The sequence below is a fragment of the Apis cerana genome, linkage group LG7 (assembly GCF_029169275.1).
Source record: "Apis cerana isolate GH-2021 linkage group LG7, AcerK_1.0, whole genome shotgun sequence".
Taxonomy (NCBI): domain Eukaryota; kingdom Metazoa; phylum Arthropoda; class Insecta; order Hymenoptera; family Apidae; genus Apis; species Apis cerana.
In genome coordinates this window covers 10,786,012-10,806,851 of record NC_083858.1, presented here as the reverse complement: position 1 = coordinate 10,806,851, position 20,840 = coordinate 10,786,012, and the positions used below count along the sequence as shown (strand labels likewise).

General features: G+C 38.1%; 1 protein-coding gene across 3 annotated transcripts in view; it reads left to right on the top strand.

The window, feature by feature from the left end:
* LOC107999418 (discoidin domain-containing receptor 2) overlaps positions 1-20,840 on the top strand; it is a 135,396-nt gene that overhangs the window by 84,279 nt on the left and 30,277 nt on the right. For all 3 annotated transcript variants that reach the window (XM_062077192.1, XM_062077190.1, XM_062077191.1), the window contains one exon: positions 19,054-19,156. In XM_062077192.1, coding sequence (XP_061933176.1) covers positions 19,054-19,156 — 103 coding nt within the window. The remainder of the gene's footprint in view (positions 1-19,053; positions 19,157-20,840) is intronic.

Sequence of the window (20,840 nt, the reverse complement as noted above, 5' to 3'; positions counted from 1 at the left end):
TCGAGAATATTTTTATACAATCTTTCAGAGAGTTGGAAAATTTCCACCTTTTCTTAGCACCGCGACGTAAAAGTATACTTATCGATCGAAACTCATTAGCATAGGAATTGTTGAAACCATCCCTGTCATACGTAATGACCGAATTACCCTATATTACTTTGCCTCGAGAAAAAAAAATATATTTATCCTATTTAACATACAAATGATACAAGTTTCTCGTTGTATTTCTCTTTGTTTAAAAATTACATAAATTTTTCTCCCATTCATTTCTATTCCTGATAGTTGACGATTAATATTATACTTCGTTCAAACATGGAAGAGTATAAAAAGTGTTTAATCAGTATTTAAAGTTGAGACCCATCATGATCGAAGAATACCAGTTCTTCAAAAAAGATGATAAATTTTCAACGCTGGTGTTTCTTCTTTATTATTCTTTTTTTTTTTATTTCGTGATTTTCCTCGATGTTGGAATAGAGAAACAGAAATATGTAGATACAAGGTGTTTATACATTCCCAGAGAAATATTTTTGGAGAAACGAAAATAAAAAAGATATATTGGTATGCAAAAATACCGATTGACATTTGTAAATTACAATCGATATCTCGTCGATGGACTGTTTGAAACGATTTAAGTTTAAATTGAATCGAGCGAGGAAGACGAAACAAGATAATTCCATCTCACAGCAGGAGGATTAAGTAAGAGGCTAAAACAACAATTGATACCAATATTAAATATCGACTTATTAAAAACAATTTAATAATCACAGATTATATTCTTTCTATTTTTCTCCCTTATTTTACAACATTTAACAAAAGAAAATAAAAATAAAATATTGGTTTTCTTGTTAGAAACAATTTAAAGATACATAGCAGTAGAAAAAGAGGTATGATTTAAATCGGATTAATACAAGTGACAAATATTTTTTCCACCAGTACTTAAATCGCTTATTCTACACCTGCAACGAATAATCCTCGACCAATTTTCGCGCTGTATAAAACGATCTACAGAAGATCCTCTCCTTCGCAAGATCTGTGAACGAATGCGTGTGCAGAAGAGGATGCGCACTCGCGTAATGCGCATTCGCTCTGAATGAAAGAGCGCGGAATTAACCGCGAATAACGTTAATAACCCCAACAGTAAAATAGACCCGCGGCCTGTTTAAATTTAACTGCCCCGGCGAAAACTGTTTCGAAATTGCTTCGCCAAGAACCGCGGCTGGAATTCCATTGTGCCAGAGAAACCTCCCCCGTGTAATAGAGATCTCTCTCCCTCTCCCTCTCTCTCATTCTCTCTCGGCCCGGGCTCTTTAACTTTACGACGGTTCTCTCGGTACTGGCTCGTTACAATAAACACGCCGTCACGATGGACGCTTCAGAAGTCGCTCCCTGCCGGTTTTAATATTCCGGCAAAGTGGCCGGGAACAATTACGCGGATCAACGTCCTGCCTCTCTTATTAAAGAGTATCTCTCTCTCTCTCCCTCTTCCGTGCAACGAAACTCGCATAGGAAGAGATGAAGATTTCTTCGAATTTCGAGGAAGAACGAAGAGATCCATTTCAATTTGCAGAGCTCTGAATTGAAGGTTCGTCCGATGATTTTGTTCGATATGTTGAACGAATTGTAACAAAAGAAACGAGGAGTTTGATTTTACGCGCTCCTTGTTTGTTGATAAGTTTCTTCAATATATCGAAGCCAAAGTGTCTCTTGAAATAATAAAGTAAAAATCCTCGGTATTCAAAATAAGAAGCGGAGAATATTGGGGAATAGAACGATCTTTAAAATCGATAATAATATAGTATAATCGTTTCTCTGGGTTCCTTCGCGCATCTACCGCAAAAATATCGAAAGAAAGAAGGAGGAAAGAAGGGAAAAAAGAAGCTAATCCGCAACAAGTACGAAATACACTTACCCACTTGACCGAGTTGACGAGGTCGTCGAGCAATAAACCAATTTCTAAGGAGCCGAAGCCCCTTAGTGGAAACTGGTTCTCGAAGGTTCTCCTCGTAGAAACTCTAGCTAGCCTCGACCGATCGACGCAACTGACCCGTTGCTCGATAAATAATAATGGAAGCGTGGTCGATCGTTTAATTCGAGAAGTTGGCCGCGTCCCTGTTGCATATCGTTGAATCGTTAATTAGGTCTTGGACGAAATCGATTGATTTCCGACTTCCTGGACAGAAGTAGTTGCGGAAGCCGGCAATTGGCAGCGATCGAGCGATCGCTGATTAATTTATCGCCCCTTGAACGAGTGTTCGGCCCTTTCCTGTTTCGTCCAGATTGATAATAAGATGTATCTCTCGCTGCCTGGACATCCATCAATTATTATTGGCAAATGGATTTATTTTCAGGGAATTGTGTAATGTTAGAAATTTCTTCGTTTTCTTTCTTTTTTATTATTATTAGAAGAATGGAATAATTTTAAAAAGACTAATTTTTAGATTCGTAGGGATTAAGAACTTTGGATTACAGCGCTATAACTTGTCGTTCATCTTGAATTTTAAAAAATGACGATGATTATCGGATCAATCCTCCTCGATTCCAAAATGAAAAGAGAAGAGCGAAAGGGTAATAGTTTCGAAAACGATATAACGCGCAAGTTCGATCAATAATATAAAGGAAACGTATATAAAAATATCGGCTATTTTAATTAAAATAGCGTAACGAAAAATCAATAAATACACGATCCTATCTTGATGTATGAATCGATGATAGTTTAATTTGATTAAAAGTACCGTATATATATTTGCAAAAGTATGAAAACGAAAACGCTCTAATATGACTCTCTTATTAGATTATAACTGTGTTTGAACTGTCCATAAATTCGTTTAAAATATTACGACTGGACTATAAAATAACAGACATCGAATAAACGAAATTTATTATCCCTAACTTTCGATCGCATCTCGAATATTAACAATCTTCGATCTTTTCGAACTCTGCTTGTATTTAAGTATAATCGTTTTATCTCTTAATCACGTAGTGTATCATATTTTTCCCATTTCTTCATCCCTCCAAACTTGTCGTAAATCTTGCGAACGTTTATTCCAACGAAAGTTCATCCGTTCATTCTTCTTAAATTTAAACGATTAAGCTTGTACTTTAGAATTAGCGTAGAAGGAAAAATGAGAAGAATCCTCTCAGGAGACTCGAACTCACGAGACCTCCGAGCCGGAAATCCGAGAGACTCTATGTCCTCTCCTTCTCCTAATTTTTCCAACTTATTTGCTCCCTTCGTTTAACGCCGACTAATCCTTAAATTAGATAGAAAATTAAAATTGAACCAAAATTGAACAAACAATAATCTTCCCTTAAACTCGCAAAATTCGATCCTTTCGATCTTCTCATAAGTGAGTATTTCTTGCTTCGTCTACCTTTCGATCCACCTCCTGTTTCTCATAAGTCAAAAGACATTTAGTATCTACTTTAATTCAGAAATGGATCGAAACAATTTAATTTTATATTCGTTCGATACAAAAAAAAAACTACAAAATTTTCAATTTAAAAAATACAGAAGAAAATGAAAGAATATTGCGACGTTTCGAAGGAAATATCTATCGTGAAAATATCATACTCCCCGATTAAATAATTGGACAATGGGCCAAGCTCCTATTTGCCCGTGTCATTCCCTATGATTTACAATCCTCCCCCTTCTCCCTCGCATAAATTCCTGAAAGCTCGTTAAATTGCAAACTGTATAATACGAATCCGCCTTTCTTCTTTCAACCCCGCAATTTCCATGGCATAGATTCGAAAAATTTGCATTCTTAAAACGCGATCCCATGCAAATTCGTCCGGAAAGAAGGATCGTCCATCTGCCGATCTCTCGACTCTGCGATGCGCGCATCCGTACGCAATATTTCCGTATCGAACTTGCTTTATCGCATGCATGTATAAAGGTGTACCAGATCAGGTGAAGAGGGATTAGAAAGCACGCGACTAAACGGCGAGGGGGAGGGATGAAGGGGCGTAAGAGGAATAATAAAAATCCCTGAGAAGGATACGAAGGGATACACGGGTTACACGTCGCGTTCGGTATCGTATTCATCGATATCCCGCCGAATATCGGCAGTCGATAAGACGTAAGAAATTCACGTTCGGCCCAGACACATCCATTTACAGGGTAAAATACGGCCAGGTAGCGTGATGTTTCTTTCGCACGTATACGCGCGTATACGGGGTGTCCCGTGAAAGTGGGATATATTTTTCGAGGAGACTGGGTCAGGAGGGTGAAGATGGAGGAGATGTAGTTCGTAGCGGATTTTTTCTTTTTTTTTGAAATATTATCGTATTTCTTTCGAGATAAATCGGAAGAATTAAATTATCTTATTTAATCTTTGCTATGATGACGATCTAATGACGACGTTAGAGTTGATTGTAAAAAACTGTGAAAATGAGATATATAACAGAATGTGGATAGAAAAAGTGCAAATATTTTTCACACATGTTGAAAATAAATACCAACGATGCGATATATTTAGACGAATTTTTTATAGTAATAGTAGCATCAGTTTCTGAAAGCGACACCTTGTACATGTGTCACGGTCACGTGACGAGGAACGCGAAATCGCGTGAACATACATATGCATGCATTGTATCTCCATATGTATGCGTTTTCGTCTTGGAAAAGTTGCGGGAACATAGACTGCATTGGTGCCACGTCGTGCCTGGCTGATTGTCTCCTCGTCGAATTGCCAGTCGTTGTTACGTGAAAAACGGAAACGAGCCTCAGACTTCGTCATCCTCCTCCTTCCCCTCTTCGCCCTCTCTGTCTTTCCTTATCGTCCTCCTTCTCGCTCTCCCCTTTTCTTCGTTCCTTCTTTTTATCCTTATTCTTTATCATTCTCTTATTTTTCTTCTTTTCCTTTATTCTCCATTCTCCTTTGCATCATTTTTCTATTTCACGATTTTGTTCTTGCCTTCCGTCGGCCTTGACGACTTCTTCCTTTTCTACTCGTCTCTCTTTTCGTACTTTATTCTCGTCCTTCTTGACGATCTCTTCTCCATATTTTCTTTTTCACTCTTCGTCGTCAGCATCGAATCAATGTTGTCGGTGATCGCCTCGTTTAAAAATAAAACTTTCGCGCATTTCGTGCTATAGTCAGGCATTGCCACGACGAGGTGCAGAGAGAATGCGCTGTCGAATGCTACGAATATGAGTCGCCGATCAAATTTAATAAATATTCGAAAAAAATTCGCGAATTAACTTGGATCGTTCGAATGGTATTAATAATAAAAGAAGGGATACGTTATTCCAAAAGTTTTATTAAACGATCTCTTATTCCAGATTTTCGAAGATTTTCATCGTTCGAACGCTAATCGCCGAACGTTCGAGATTTCGTTTCTTCGTGGGAATCGGTCGTAGTTTCCACCGATGCCCGGGAAGTTCGCCATTTACGCTTGCAATCGTGCGAAAGAATTCCAGATGGGGCATTTCACTTTACGCTGAAAGTTAATGCTCGAAAGCAGAAATTAGAACAATTTAAAACTCTCCCCGACCGAACAACTTTCAACTCGCCAACAGTTGATCCTAAAAGTTGGATAAAGAACGGTCTTAGGACCTGGTAAAGAAACCTGGCCGCCTCGTTTCGTTAGAATTGTTTGCACTTCGGAAACATTTGATACGTCCTGTCCCCAGGACTTGTTGAATCTTATTTTTCGCGTCATCACATCTTTCCTCGAATCTCCTTTCGCTTTAATACCAGCCATAACCGAATCTAATCATAAATATTGATTTTAATTCAAACAAAGATACACAAGAAGATTGAAAATATTAAAAACCCTTAACTTTACCGCCACAAGTCAACCCTTGAATTTACGACTTTTAGAATTCTCTTGAAGAACTTATACCACGATTATAATAACATTGAATCATACGTGATCAAAAATATATATTTACATCAAATATATTTAAATTCTATATATAAGCGAAAAATCATTTCCGAATATTTTCGAAAGAAACATTTAAAAATTTCATTCGAATTATTCTCGAATCCGAGATGAAACTGGACGAAGCCAAAACGTTAAAACGTTCCTTTTTTCCGAAAGCGCCAAGTCCACCGTTTTATTCGACAAATTTATTTCAACGAACGTCTGAATAATTCCTGCATGGGAATGGAGGGCCCCCGTGCAGATGCATGGACGTAACTAAAATCTAGGGAATTTTCTCCACATTGTCCGAGGGACAATCCCGTGGTGGCTGGTTTTAGCGAATTGAGAGGGGTGGGGATGGCGTTCCGGGGGGAATCGGTGAAAATAAAAGAGCGGTCAAGTGCGGTTCGGGGAATCGTTGCTACGCCATTGGCCACGACCCTTGGGCCATCTCTGTTGTCCCGATCGAGTTCCAACCGGATGGGATTATAGCCTGGACACCTGACGATGCTCCCATCGCTTCAAAGGACGGAGGGGGGGGGGCGATATAGGGAAACGAAATAAAAGGAGGGGGACGGTTCGAAAGGTGCGGCGAAAGGTGGAGAAGTGAGGCATGGAAATGCAACGTGGGAGAAAACCGTGCGAGAGATGCGCTTGGATGGTGATATATGCAGGACGAGGCGCAGATATTGAATAAAGTAAAGGATAAGAGAAAATTTTCAATGGGAAAAACGTGTATAGGTATGTGTTATACAGGATGTTTTCTTGTATTGGTCTGTTGTATTCAGGATAGGTATTAAGTTGTAGAAAATAGGAAGAATTTTTAGAATCTGTACGTGTAGGATCTTTCATGTAAATGATTTGAGACATAGATATTAAGTGAGAGGAAGTAAGAGGAATTTTCATTGAGAAAAATATATATATTGGTCTGGGACGTAGATATTAAGTGATAGAAGATGTATCTACATATTTCGTGCGATCCATATGCATCAGGCATATGTAGATAGTGAAGAAGAAATTTTAATTAAACGAAGGTAAATAATATAAATGATATGGTGCACGATATATTTTGTAATTTTTAATGATCTTAAGATCTATTTTTTTAAACATTGTTTATAATCTCACTACATCCTTTCGTTCTTTTTTGAAAAAAATATTAAGATACACGTGTCTGAATAATTCACAAGATATTTATAACTTTAATAGATTAATAAAACAATAAAAAACAAATTTGAGATTCAAATGCGTCTACTGTTGAATAAAAAAAGAAAAATGTCCCACCACTTTCGGACGCATCGTTCAATTTTGCACGATGAGATTTTTCTTCTATCGGTGGATCAAGCTACGCGGCGCGATTTCAGGAGAAACAGGAGGAAACCGGGTGGCAAGAAGGGAAGAGGTCTCGTCTTCTCCTCTCCCGAGAAACGGACAAAGCCGATTGCTCCGGGGAGAGTAAGTGGTACGGGTGACAGGAAAGTTTCCAATCCGGATTTTCATTCATTAGTAACGCTTACCAGAGTGGACCGAGCAACGCTATGCACACGCTTACTCAAATTCCCTGGAGGATGTTCTTGCAGCCGAGGGAATTTCTCGAAGAAGAGGAGACGACGAGAGTTCGATTCGTAGAAAGATCGCTGAACGTGAATCGTGAATCTTCACGTGTTTGACAAACGGTTATTTTTCTCACTCGCGTGAGATTAGAGAAGCTTAAACTCTCAAATACGAAAATATTTTTTCGTCGAATTAACACGTGTCGTTTGATGATCTTAGTTTAATGATGGGCTGCGTGTATGTGTAAGTTGAAATTTCAATTTCTTACCCGAACTAGAAGGTAGATTACCAGAGACTGTAATTATAATTGAAGTATTGATTCGAACGTGGGGGTGAAAAATATTTCGAATATATGAATAAATGAGTAATAAAATTTTTGGATGATTTGTTAAAAAACTTGAATAAACATGAAGTTTATACGTTCTATTTTATAATAATCCATGATCTGAAGTTTTGAAAAGTTTTAAGATTTTTTTGCAAATCTTTTAATTTATATACTTAAAAATTGAGGAATATTAATATACGCGCCGATATGAATAAATATGCACGATGATACTCAAAAAGAAAAAGATTTACAAAATCACAATTTAAAAATTTACCTGATATTTTATTAAAGTACCATATTCACAAGAGAGTGTACGAAATATTAAAATTTATCGAAAAAACTGTGCCAAAAGTTTCTAGTAAAAAAGAAAAACGTACGTACGTGATAGAAATTATGAGAAGTGAAAAGGGGGTGGAAGTCTCTCGTGCTAAGAGATGGTCGATCCACTCAGGCGTGCATTCAATCTCGAGGTTCGATTCCGACGGGTAAGTGGCGTTACTCGCAGTCTCTCTTATCAAAAGATACTCTCGACTTCCCAATTCCGTCGACAGGTTTTCCTAGAACAATCTTCCTCGCGATTTAAACGTTGGGCCGCATAGCACTAGTTCTACTTCGAACTTCTATCACGCATCTTGGTCCACGAAATATGTCCCCCATACTGGCCAATAGCTACGTGACTTCGAGCCAACCAGCCATTGCTCGTTCTCAGAAGCATCGTCTTTGGTCACGCACAGCTTGTGCTTCAATCTAAACAGTGTTGAACCAATTATCTTCGATGGCTACTTCTCCGTTGCATAACCGTAAATGAATCAGAGAAACCGTGGTTGGTAAATTTTAATTGGCATAATATTAATATTATTATGTATTTATTTATATATATATACATATTTAACGTTTAATTAGAAAGAAAGATAAATATGTACGAAGCAATAAAAATTTAATTCGCAAAGTTAAATTTGTGAATCTACTTTGAAACTCGATGTTTTAAAAAAAAATAGGATTTGAATTGAAACAGATTTTCGATATAATTATAAATAAACAAGAAGAAACAAAATGAGCGAGGAAAGAAAATTGATTCCTCGACGATATTTAATATATAATTTAATAAGCTTCGAATACTTGTTAAATTAAATATTATTTCTCCTCTAATATAAAACGCCATAATATTAATACAAAATTATTTTATCGTCTCGAGAAACTAATATCCAAATATAAAAAAGAAGGAAAGAAAGAAAGAAGAGCATTACGATAAATACAATTCGAAAGGAATAAATACATAATCGAAGCACTTGATGCCTCGATCGTCTGCCTCCAATACGAACGGCACTTTGGCCAAGCGAGAAAAAGGCGAGGAGGAAAACGTTTAAAGGAAGCTTTTCAGCTTGGGAAACGAGTTGCCTATTTTTTTCCCGATTCCATCTCCTCCCCATTCGTACATACGTAAATACGTGCACACGGGCGCGCGTGCACACGTTAACCGTGAAAGTGTATATGAAAAGTTTTAATGGCGTTCCGGGGGCCAAGTGTTTCGTCAACACGAGAGCGCAACGAGAGCGAACGAGGCGTCGCGCCGATGGAAAAAGACTTTAACGAGGTGCACGGAGGAGGAAATATTAGAGAAGTTTTAAGAAAATGCAGCCTGCAGAGGAGCGTGTGAGAGGAGCCTTGGTTGGCGCGCGCGCGACCAATGCGCGGGGAATAGTCGCCTCGATAAACTTCTTTTAGGGTGAAAAGTGGCGGAGGAGGGTCGAGGGGAGAAATCGCATTGGATCGTCAGTGGTGGAACAGAATAGTGGCATTCGTCGAATGCAATTTTCCTGGAGAACTCGTCGAGCACCGAGCGGAATTGTGATTTTAAACATCGTGTCGCGTGAAAAAAAGGGAAAGAAAAGAAGAGAGAGAGAGAGAGAGAGAGGAAGAGGAAGAAAGTTTCACCCTTTACATTTCGTCTCCCAGCCTTTTCTTCGTTCTCTCTCTTTGAAATTCGAGCGTTCACGCAATCTCTGTTCGACTATTCATTCCATCGTTTGTCTCGTTTCCTTTCCTTCCCTTCCCCTTCTTCTTCTTCTTCTTCTTCTTCTTCTATTCTTTTCTTATTATTTTTTGAACGTAGAGGGCAATGACGCGATGTAGAATTTCTGTGACCACTGACTTTTTCGTAATTTTAGTAAAAAAAAAAAGAAATTCCAGGATATTTCAATTTTTGCGGAAAAACTTTAGCAGGATTATGAATTTTAGATTGCATGCATCTTTAAATTATATCGTTAACTCTGGAATATTGTATATATAATGGAGCGCTATCATCCCTCTGGAATACTAATTCTCGCTTTAAATGAGAGATGGAAGATTCTTGTAGAAAAACCGAGATTATTCAGTTACGAGTTTTGCTAAAGATATATACAGTCTCTTAAATACAGTTAAAACTGAAAGATTATTGATATTAAAATTTTCGAATTTTCGTTCATAGAAGAAAGATCGAGGGATATTGTGAAAGCATTGAGTTTGCAATTTTATTTCCACAAAATTTACATTTTACATTTCACGATTATTTTTTTCCCTCCTCCTCAGTTTTAAAGCAAACGTAATAAACATCCCAAAACTTTTGATCAAGGATGTATAATTATTCACATGGATATATATATATGTATATATATACACATATATGTATATTTCAGGCTTCGTATTTATAGCCTCGACGTCAGAGAAACATATAATTAGGCGCCTGGTCGTTTATGTATTATACATAGATACGATTCATAAGCGTGATCTTCCCCCCTCTATATATGTGGGATCGAAACAAGTTTAATCAGTGAATCCGTGTAGTAAACATATGTGCGTTCAACCGATCTTTGATATATTCCTTTCGCTTTGAACGAGATCTTTCCGAATCTCGACCAGTAGGTCGACGTTCAAATTGGCGTTCTAATTAAAGAGCAAATCGTATCCATATGTATATATTTCCTTACGATTTCGATATTACGAATCACTTCAACTTTCGGGCGCTATCGATCCGGGAACTTTAAATGAAGCATCGCCTCGAGTAAAGTTTTGAAAATATTTATCAAAAAGGATGATACATGATTTGGAAATATATGGTACCACGATATATATATATTATTTGGGAATTTGTTTTTTAATTCGTTTTATCTCAACGTTGACCGTATATAGCGCATTGCCTTTTTATGGAGAACATTCCTCACGGTTGAAACGTTTATCATTTAGATTTTTCGTGGGAAATATTTTTAAAATTTTTCTATAAATTCTCAAAAAAAAAAAAAAGCGTGTCTTGATCCTTTCGTGCAATACGCATAATACTTTAATTACTCTACTGCGAAATAAAAAAGAGTGTACGAATATCTCTTTCTCGCGAAACGTGTTTCAAATTCCAAATTAATAAATGGGAAATTTTTTCCTAAATAACGAATAAAAGAAAACTTCTTTCCTCTTGAGAGAAACGAATCTAACGTTTCGAAGAAGCTTTAGAAGAGAATCAAATTTTTCAACGTACGTATAATTCTCTCGCCGGAGAACGTTATATATACGCTGCTTACATTATCGAACTGGTTCCGTTCCTCCTCCTTCTCCTCGTTCGTATGTTTTCACGATTCATCGACGCGCGCGCGATCAAAGGCGATACTCTTTGCCGCGGCACGCAAAAGAGAAAGAAAAGAAAGACAAGGTGGAGGGAACCGAGGAAGAAACCCGTTACAGGGGTGGTTTTAGTAGTTTTCAAAAGAATGGAAGGGAAAGTTAACACGTGCCGATCCTTTGATCCGGAGCGGAGAAAGAGAGAGAGAGAGAAAGAGAAAAAGGAAAAGAGGGGAAAAGAAAAAGGTATTCGAGTGCACGGTCGTTTGTAACGCATCCTCGGCCATCAACGTGTCTCGAATTGCGAGGAACGTCCGCTCGACGACGCGCTCTTTGGCCCACCGCGATGGTCGTCCGCGATCCCGCAGAGGCGTGAAGCGGCAGAAGAGGAACGAGGCACGCGCGCAGATTCGAGCGGGGGAGGGGGAGGGTGAAGGACGCCCGGATTTCCGGGTGTCGTATTCCCCGCTAAATTGCACGCCAACTCGCAAGACGAATAGTTCGACGTGGAATGTGTCGCAATGAATCCATGAAACGTCTCGCGATCCTTCCCTCGCCCGGATTTCCCCCTCCCCCTGTTTTTCAACGATACCGCGAGGAGGAACGGTATTCCGGATTGCGGACGTGTGTCGAGGGCATTCCACGGGGTTGAAAACTGAATTGGGGGAAATGGCAATAAGATTCGACGAGGAATCGGCTGATTTTTCGAAAGGTTAAGCGACGACAGAGGAGGAGGAACGTTCGTTTCGGAAGATCACGGAAGAAGAAGCGGAGAATAAGAAAGATGGATGAGAAATTGGTTGAATATGCGTGGTTTGGTTTTACGAGTTCACCTGAATTTTGTATTCTACGTGTACGCGCGATGCCGAAGGAACTGAAACTGGCGAATCGATTGGGAGAGATGTTGGATTTTCGAAATTACGTAAATGTAAAGTGAATTTCTAGCGTTTTATTTCTCTTCTCTTCGTAAAGTGGATCACGATTTTTCAATTTTTGATCATCCGATTTGCGTTAATCTCGTATCAACGGAAAGAGGAATGATGGCTGATCAATATGGATACATACTACTCACGGATAGACTTTCATATCCAGAAATAGAATAATAATCGAACGAATATATTAAAATTTTTCCCATCTCTCTCTCTCTCTCTATCTTTGAAATAAAAATGAAATCATTATTCACAAGGTAACAAAAAATGGCGAAAATATATCGGAAACGATATAATTTGGCGAGTTGATTTATGTCTATATCGAAAAGAAGTTGGTGCTTAATTGAGCTGGATTTATCCTGGAAAAATAACGAATAGATAATGTACTTCCCGTGAATGGACATAAATTTTTTTTCCAAAAAATGGCAAGAGACAAAGAGAATAAATAGGGATACGTAGGAACACTGTGATCCAAAGAGAGGTAAATCATTCCAAGGTGCTTAACCACGCCCTCATTTTCACCGAAGCTTAACCGTTGAACAAGAGAAATTGCATTTGAGGAGGACCAGTCAGGTCCGCATGCCAGAAATGTAGAGAGGAGGGGAAAGGAAGGAGTGGGGGAGGGAGGGACAGAAAAGAAAAAGGAAGAAGAAAGGAAAAGAAAAAAAGAATTTCCAGAGTAGAACGTCATTTAAAGCAACGTCAAATCGCTTCTCCTCGAATTGAATTCATTTCTTTCTTCAACTTCTCCATTCCCCCCTCCCCCATTTCCTTTCCCCCCTTTTTCATCCTGGCAATTCAACCCGTAAAACGAAATTCCAGTGAAAATCATTGGTCGCTTCAACGTGATACATACACACGCATACACGTGTAATAGATAATTCTAACAAATTACATCGCGGACATAATGCACCGTAAATTAGCGAAGAATCGCGGTCCGCGTAGCGACTGCATTTCCGCTCGCTCGTGACCAGAGAAAGCCACTTTGAGAGCGCACTAATTCGGTACAGAAAATAAATTGTCGGAAGGTGCTCACCCGTATCCCCTCCCTCTCTCTCTCTCTCTCAATGAGCACGTGCAAAAGGACGAAGAGACAAAGAAAGAGAGAGAGAGAAAGAGAGAGAGATACACGATACTAGCATCGTGAGAAAGCGAGCGGAAGTTGAACAGAGGGCGCCGCGATGGCGAAAATAGAAAAACGGACAAGTTGGAAGGAGACAAAGGGCGAGAAAGGGAGGATGAGAAAGGAACGAGCCGCGTAAAAAAAGAAGAGCGGAGCAAGAGACAGAGATAGAGAGAGGAAGGAAGAAAGGCGCTCCCTTTTGCGCAATTTGCCCGAACGTAGGAGCAAATTTTCCTCGATATACACAAAAGCGCTCGACATTTTAAAACACGAGGGCCACGAGGAGGCTCGCGATTGTCGCGCGTGCTCTCTCATTTCTCTCTCTCTCTGTCCCTCTTCCACTGCTTTACGCTCGAGCACGATATTGTCGCGTGCTCTCACACCGTCTCGTTCTTTCGTCCTTTCTCTTTGCCCTTCGTCCCTCTCTCTCTCTCTCTCTCTTTCCCTCTCTGAATGTTCTGGCACACACACACACTCGCTCGTTCACGTTTCTCTCGTACGTACACGCGTGGTATTTGGCGTGGAGGATACACAGGAATCGTCGAACACGAATATCAGGAGCATAGCCCGCGTCCCTCGAGGCCCGCGTTATTTTATGTCGCCTGCGACTCGAGCATCCCTGTACATAGTTATGCTGCTGGCTTGCCACGCATCGATCGAAAGACAGAAACAAACAGGGAGCGAAACGGGTGGGTGGATCGTTCGTCTATGAATACGTTTCGCAGTTCAAACGCCTATGTGATTTGCTGCTCGTGTCTCCGAGACGTGTGAGACGACTGTGCCGCGTTGCACACTATTTCCCGCGAATGAAAACTGTTGCGGATGCTGTTAGATATGAAACGTTCTCGCTCATGCTAGCTAACATTTTCACTGCGATTCGAATTTGGAATACGTATTACGAGACAACCGAGATCGTCTTTGCGAGTCATTATCGAGTTGAGATCGTCAATATTCACTTGTTTGATCTCCGATTGTTGTGATGAATTCATTTCGTTAAAGCGATATATCCGTGTTTACGATATACGATGGCTCTACTTTTGTCTGAGTTCAAGGATCAATGTAGATCAATTTTATGTAATTATTAGTAAACGAAAGGTGGGAGAATTTGGATGAATATTAATTATCGGAAATTGAAAAATTTTGAACGATATCTTGTACGAGACACGAAGAATCGTATAAGAATCGATTTATTCTAATATTAGAGATCAACGAGAGGCCCAGTCGAATCCAGTCGACGTAACGAACACGATGGATTGGAATTCTCGGTAAACAAACCGACCAATTTAATATCTGTAATAGCAATCAGAAACGTTCGACGTGATTGACACGCGAATCGACAGTAGAATGTGACCCGTCTATGGTCAGACATTGTGCCGTGCATTATATGGAAATACAATTTCGGGACAAATCAATTTGCCCAATCACTTTGCGTTATTTTACTATTTTTTCTTTCTTTTTTTTTTTTTTTTTCATTCTCCAATGTACCAACATGTCAATTTGCGATTTTGTAAAATAATAAAGGGAAAAACTAAATGCGTTAAATTACCGTGTCAAAATTGACGCGCTCCCCAATTTTGCTACATTTTTCCTCGTATATTAATCCAACGATTATTTATGATGTTTACGCGTTATTCTGCGCTGATAATTATACATATTATTATTATTATTATTATTATTACTACAAATTAAAAATAAAAAATAGAATACCAAATTTCCGATCTTTCTTACACATCCCGCACAGCTTCTCTCCCATGAAATTTCCATGCCATGGAAGTTCAAAAATCGGCGTGGAGGAAGCTGGAATGGCGGATCGTGAAGGATGTTTCCTGCATCCGCACTTACGTTGAATGTACATTCAACGTGCTCGGCAAACGATGCGCGACGTATTCGTACGTTCGCATGAATGCCATCGAGGACCATCCCTTGCTTCGCACAAACGGTCCCCTCCCCTCCTCCTCCCCCGGGGGGCGAGGGTGTGCACCGCTTTCATTGAAACTTTTTTATAACTTCCGCCCAGCGTTTCTTTTCCCTTGAATTACGACAGATTTGTTTGGTGGCGGTTACCACGCCTCCCCTCCCTGTTTTCAACTGTTTTCAAGAAGAGAGAGAGAGAGAGAGAGAGAGACAGTTTTCGGCCGTGCAAGTTGCGCATTTACGAACTCTTCTCGGAGGAAAAAATGTCAACTTGCGTTTGAGCGCTGTTTAATTTAACTGGGATATCTGGAAGGGGGAAAGGAGGGCAATGTTGAATTAATTAATAGGAATATTTCGTCGAGTCGCTCCGTTTATTCGGCGATATTTTTTGTGGAGAGGAAAGCAACGTTGGTTAAGAGTCAGTTTCTTTTACTAGTGTACAAATAACGATAATTTTGTTTTGTATAAAATGATTGTAAATTTAATGTTGTGAGTTGTGAAATTTGAGTACGTAGAAATTTTTTGAACTATCGAATGTTGAAGTAAAAAAAATATATATATATATTTCTTTTCAAACGAAATATACGAAAGGAAAAAATGGGACGTGAAATGAAAATGGGGAATTTTGTGGCGGATTGTAATGGAGTAAAAATTTTTCGCAGAGTTGTTTTCCGAAAGAAAAGAAACTTTTTTTAGTTCTCTCTCAATTTCGAGAGAGGTATTCGAAATAAGAAGGAATTTTCGTTTATGTTCTCCTAAGGGATGTTTATTGGAGGGATCATTTGTTTTATTTCGACGAAAAGTAGGAAGTACGGTGGGTGGATAACTTACTCGAAAGGATTTCCGGGAGGAGGGTTGATGAAAGGGAAAAGAGGAAAGGTTTAATCGAGTGGAAGCGTGCTGTCGATCGTACGGCTGTTGAAGCCAATAAAAACATCTATGAGATCAATCCATTGTACTCGATTTCAAAAAACCTGTTGTTTAATAAACAAACATGTTTTGCGAATGAACAATCACTTGTTGGAACAAGAAGCTTGATAATAATAAAATATTTGCTTCTACGAAATTCGCGTTTGGAATCAAGCTTTGATCGATTATAAAAATATTAATCTTAAGGTAGTGACATTGATATTGGATTTTACATTTTTATTAATTAATTATATAGATCTTAATATTTTCTGCCGCAGTAGGAAAAATTAATATTTTCCAAGCGTATAGAATTTATATTAAATAATAATAATAATAATAATAATAATATTTGTTAAATATAGATATTAATATCATTCGTTTAATTATTTTCATATTATCGATTATCTCTTAAAACAACAGCATATATAATTGCGAAGCGAGAACAAAAGAAAACGTGTAATATTGAATATTAAAAAAAATATATATATTAAATAATGTTAATGTTTTTTTTTATTTTGCAATAAAATGAAATTGCAAAATTGGACGAATCCCTTTCGAACGTTTTTTTTTATTAATGTTTTTATTCTTCAATATTTAAAATTGCAAAATTGAATGTTCCATCAATTCAATTGAATCGAACATTAAATTAAAGTTATTAAATTAATAACAATTTTTGATGTTTTCATTTTATAATACAATTGATATACTTTCTGGAAAAACATCGTATTTAATATACAGAATATTTTTATCATAATTATTCTCGTATCACCTGTTTTTTAAAACTTTCGACGTAATTAAATTTTATCTTATATAGACGCTTTTTTTCAGAAAACTCCGTAATTTGAATTCCATACAACAAAAATACGAACGAATAGTAGATGAATCTTCGTGCAAAAAGAAATAGAATGACAACATATTTTGATACAAAATTTTATACACGTACGTTCAGAGAATCTTTTATTGAACGTATCCTTTTATATAACTGTTCCTATTTCTAAAACAATATCGCAATTCATTGATTCAACGTTCCGAATTCTTCTTTCGTCATATCTGTTATCCAATTAACTTCGTCTAACTTCGATGCTAACATTAAATATAAATGCACACGCTCAAAATTTTATGATCATCGTTTTCTCGAAAACAAAGTATCAAAAATTATCGTACCACGTTTTTCGACAAGTTTAGTTTCGCGCAAGGAATCATTCTTTTTAATCTCGTACGACGAATTTTCTTAATACACCCTCTATACTTCGGTAACAATTCTCGAGATTATCTTCTTATCCCGTGACCCGATTCCTCAATTTCGCATCATAATTTACCCTTTATACCTTTCTACGTTCTAAAATTTAGGAAAAATCTCAAAAAGAGAAAGCTCGACACTCGTTGGAAATGGCGCCTATTCTTAAAACGTTTAATTCGCGCGCGATTGAAAATGCATCCTCGACAAAAGAATCTACGTCGATCCACTCCTCATCTCGATAATGTAAATTTATTCGCGCCGATTAATCTCTCCCCGTTGAATCTCGGCCGTCTCACGTCGATCTTGGGCCCGGTACTTTTATCGTTCAGCGAAAACTTTAATGGAAAGATTACACTCGAACGGCAGTAAACTCGGATCTGAAGCAAATTGAAACGCGATTCAGGCATCTGATGGACTAATAAGTGTGTAGCGATCGGAGCCACGTGAACAATCGGTCGCCATTTTGCAAGTTTGTGAGAAACGATTGTAGCGCTAACTCGCTATCCTCTAAAGTATCCCGGAAAGGAAAATTTGAAATTACGAACGTGTTTCGTTCACCAAGTATCGACACGTTTATTGAAATTTAATAGAATTGAAATTTACTTATTTATCGAGCGAGCCTTGTTGAAATAAAGTAATTGGATTATATAGGTTGATTGTATTGCGAGATAATCTCTTTACAGATAATATAAATTGCTTTGATAAAAGTGAAATGTAACGATGATTATATTTATTCACACGTTTCATAATTTTTTTAATGCGTTTTATTTTATTGAAATATTAATCAGCAGAAAATGCTGAAACTCGAATATGCTTCTATTAAATATTTAACATTTTTCTTATCTTCTTTTTTTTCTTTTAGCAAGATTGTGTAAAAAGAGATCCAAGATGTGCAATTATATAATTGCGTATTCGAACAAGATAATTATATTTAATGAAAGAATAACGATAATTCGATTTGTTAAACAAATTGTCCATTATTATTCAACATTTCAATCACTATTTCTATTTATCCCCCTAGAATATACGTATTAATACATATCAAGTTGAAAATAATTCTGAGAACGTTTAAAGAATGGCCATTTTGTATGTATATATATTAATTTCAAATGTTATACATTTGCATTGGTAGCCTTTAAAAATATAATAATATAAAAATATATCGCACAAAGTGAGTTCATTGCAAATCGAAAATGGAAAGTAGAAATGACGATTATCGTATTATTATTCTCATAAGATTAAATTCTCAAGATTCAATGCGATCTATTTAGAATACCTAATAAGAATCCAAACCTCTATTCGACAACTTTGACACCAAATTTTTCTCATTTACGCAACATTCGCTTCTCTATTTTACTCTACATCCCTTCACTATCTTCAACCCTAAGAATTTACTTCCATTCGATAACTGCTTCGATCTTGGCGATTATCCAACGTTCATTTCTCGATCTCGAGTTTTTCACAGTTATCCAATATTCTCCATTCCATTCCAACTTCTTCAAACCTTCCAATATCCCCGAATAATTATATCAACCACGCCTATTTCTTATTTCGGCTTGCAATGCAAGATATCAGTTGAATAACACAATTGAACCGTGTGTTTCAGGGACGTGCAATCAATCCTTGGGGATGGAGTCCGGCGACATACCGGATTCGGCCATTACGGCCTCCTCGTCGTATGTGACGAACGTCGGCCCACGAAATGGCCGGTGAGCGCATTACTTTTACGACGATCCACCTACCCTTCTCCGCGTTAAATGGCTACCACGGCTGCCTTTTTAACTCGCCTTCTAAAAAGGGAGGTTACGGATCAAACCTGTCCCCCGGCAAAAGACACGCTTTCCGCATTAACGTCCGATGCATACGCCCTTCCTCCTCCTCCTTCTTCTCCTCCATCCCCTCCATTTCTCGCGCTATCCGTTAATTTAACGATCCACCCCTTCATTGTTTCGCCGTTTCCGCATTTTGGAATTTTATTTTCAATCGCGTCCAACGTGAGAGATTAATCGGGGGGATAGTTTCACTCGCGAAAACTGGAAGGAGGGAGAGGGTTTGGGCAGATATGGCGCGGCATTGGCAGCTCCCCGCGAGAAATATTATCCTCCGGTAATTGCATTGTTATTGGAAAGACGCGGAGGAGATATTCGATCCCCGGATGATCGAACACCGGACACGATCTTGTCCTCGGTATGGGTGCTGAGCTCGTGCTGAGCGTAGAGTTTTTCAGAGAAAAATGGAATTGGAAGTTCGGGGTTCGTGAAATTAATCTGGCCGGGAGATTTATTCAAATCATTATGTAGAGGAATAACGGAATTATTTTTGTTCGCGTAAATGTTTTGTGATAAAATTCATTTACGTACGAATCCATTATCGTTAAGAATAATTATTGTACCAATAATCGTATCTAGAGAAATAAGGAAGAAATTGAATTAATTAATCTTGGTCTCTCTCTTAATGAAACAAATTAACAGGGGTACACGATGAGACAGTCTTTTAAAGATTCTTGATAAAAAATATCCGATCGTTAAAAGGTAAAAGATTAAACGACGTTATTTATGTTCAATTATTACGAGGAAAAATGTTCCCATTCTTCGTTTAACGAAAATGGTTAGCGGAATCGAGGTTTTCCACGTGTTCCATGGGTTGGTAACAGTATTCAGTGGTGGTAGTCTGCCGTGGTCAGACACTGGAAACGCCTTATAAATGAGCACCGTTCAGACAGCCGGAACACTTGGCGTTACCATCCATAAGGGATACACCTAACATTTCACCATAATGAATACTTCGTGAAACTTCACTGAAATTTCTCACGGGCCTGAGAAGTTTCAGGGAGGGCGAAACTAAAAACTTGGAGGGAAATTAATACCTTAATATAACTTCAACCACTTTGACCCCTTCGCTTCCGCAAAGTGTATTAGATTTTTCAGATTTGTAAAAGTGGGATTAAAGACGTGCAATAATTACTGTAAAATTAAAATCAGATCGATCGATTTTAAATGTTTGAAATTTCGGAATAATAACAAAATCACTTCCTTTATTTCCTAATTTGCAATAAAACGATTCGTTTCATTCGAAATAAATATAACACATATCCAAGTAATTCACAATTCTTATATACACATATACAAAAAAAATGCTTACATCCTCGTACGTAATCAGAAATTAGATACAATTTCGAAAATTCGATTTTCTCAGCTTTCGAGCATCGTCTTTGAACCACAGGATCTCCTTGGCTCCATTTATACCACGAATTACAAACCATCCCGCATTTAGAGCCCTGTTCCTCCAACATCTATCTACTCCAGTTTCCACTCGACCACGCCATCAAACACGAGCCACGTTTCTATTTATCCACACCTCGTTCCCTCACGACTTATCCTATCCCCCTACGTT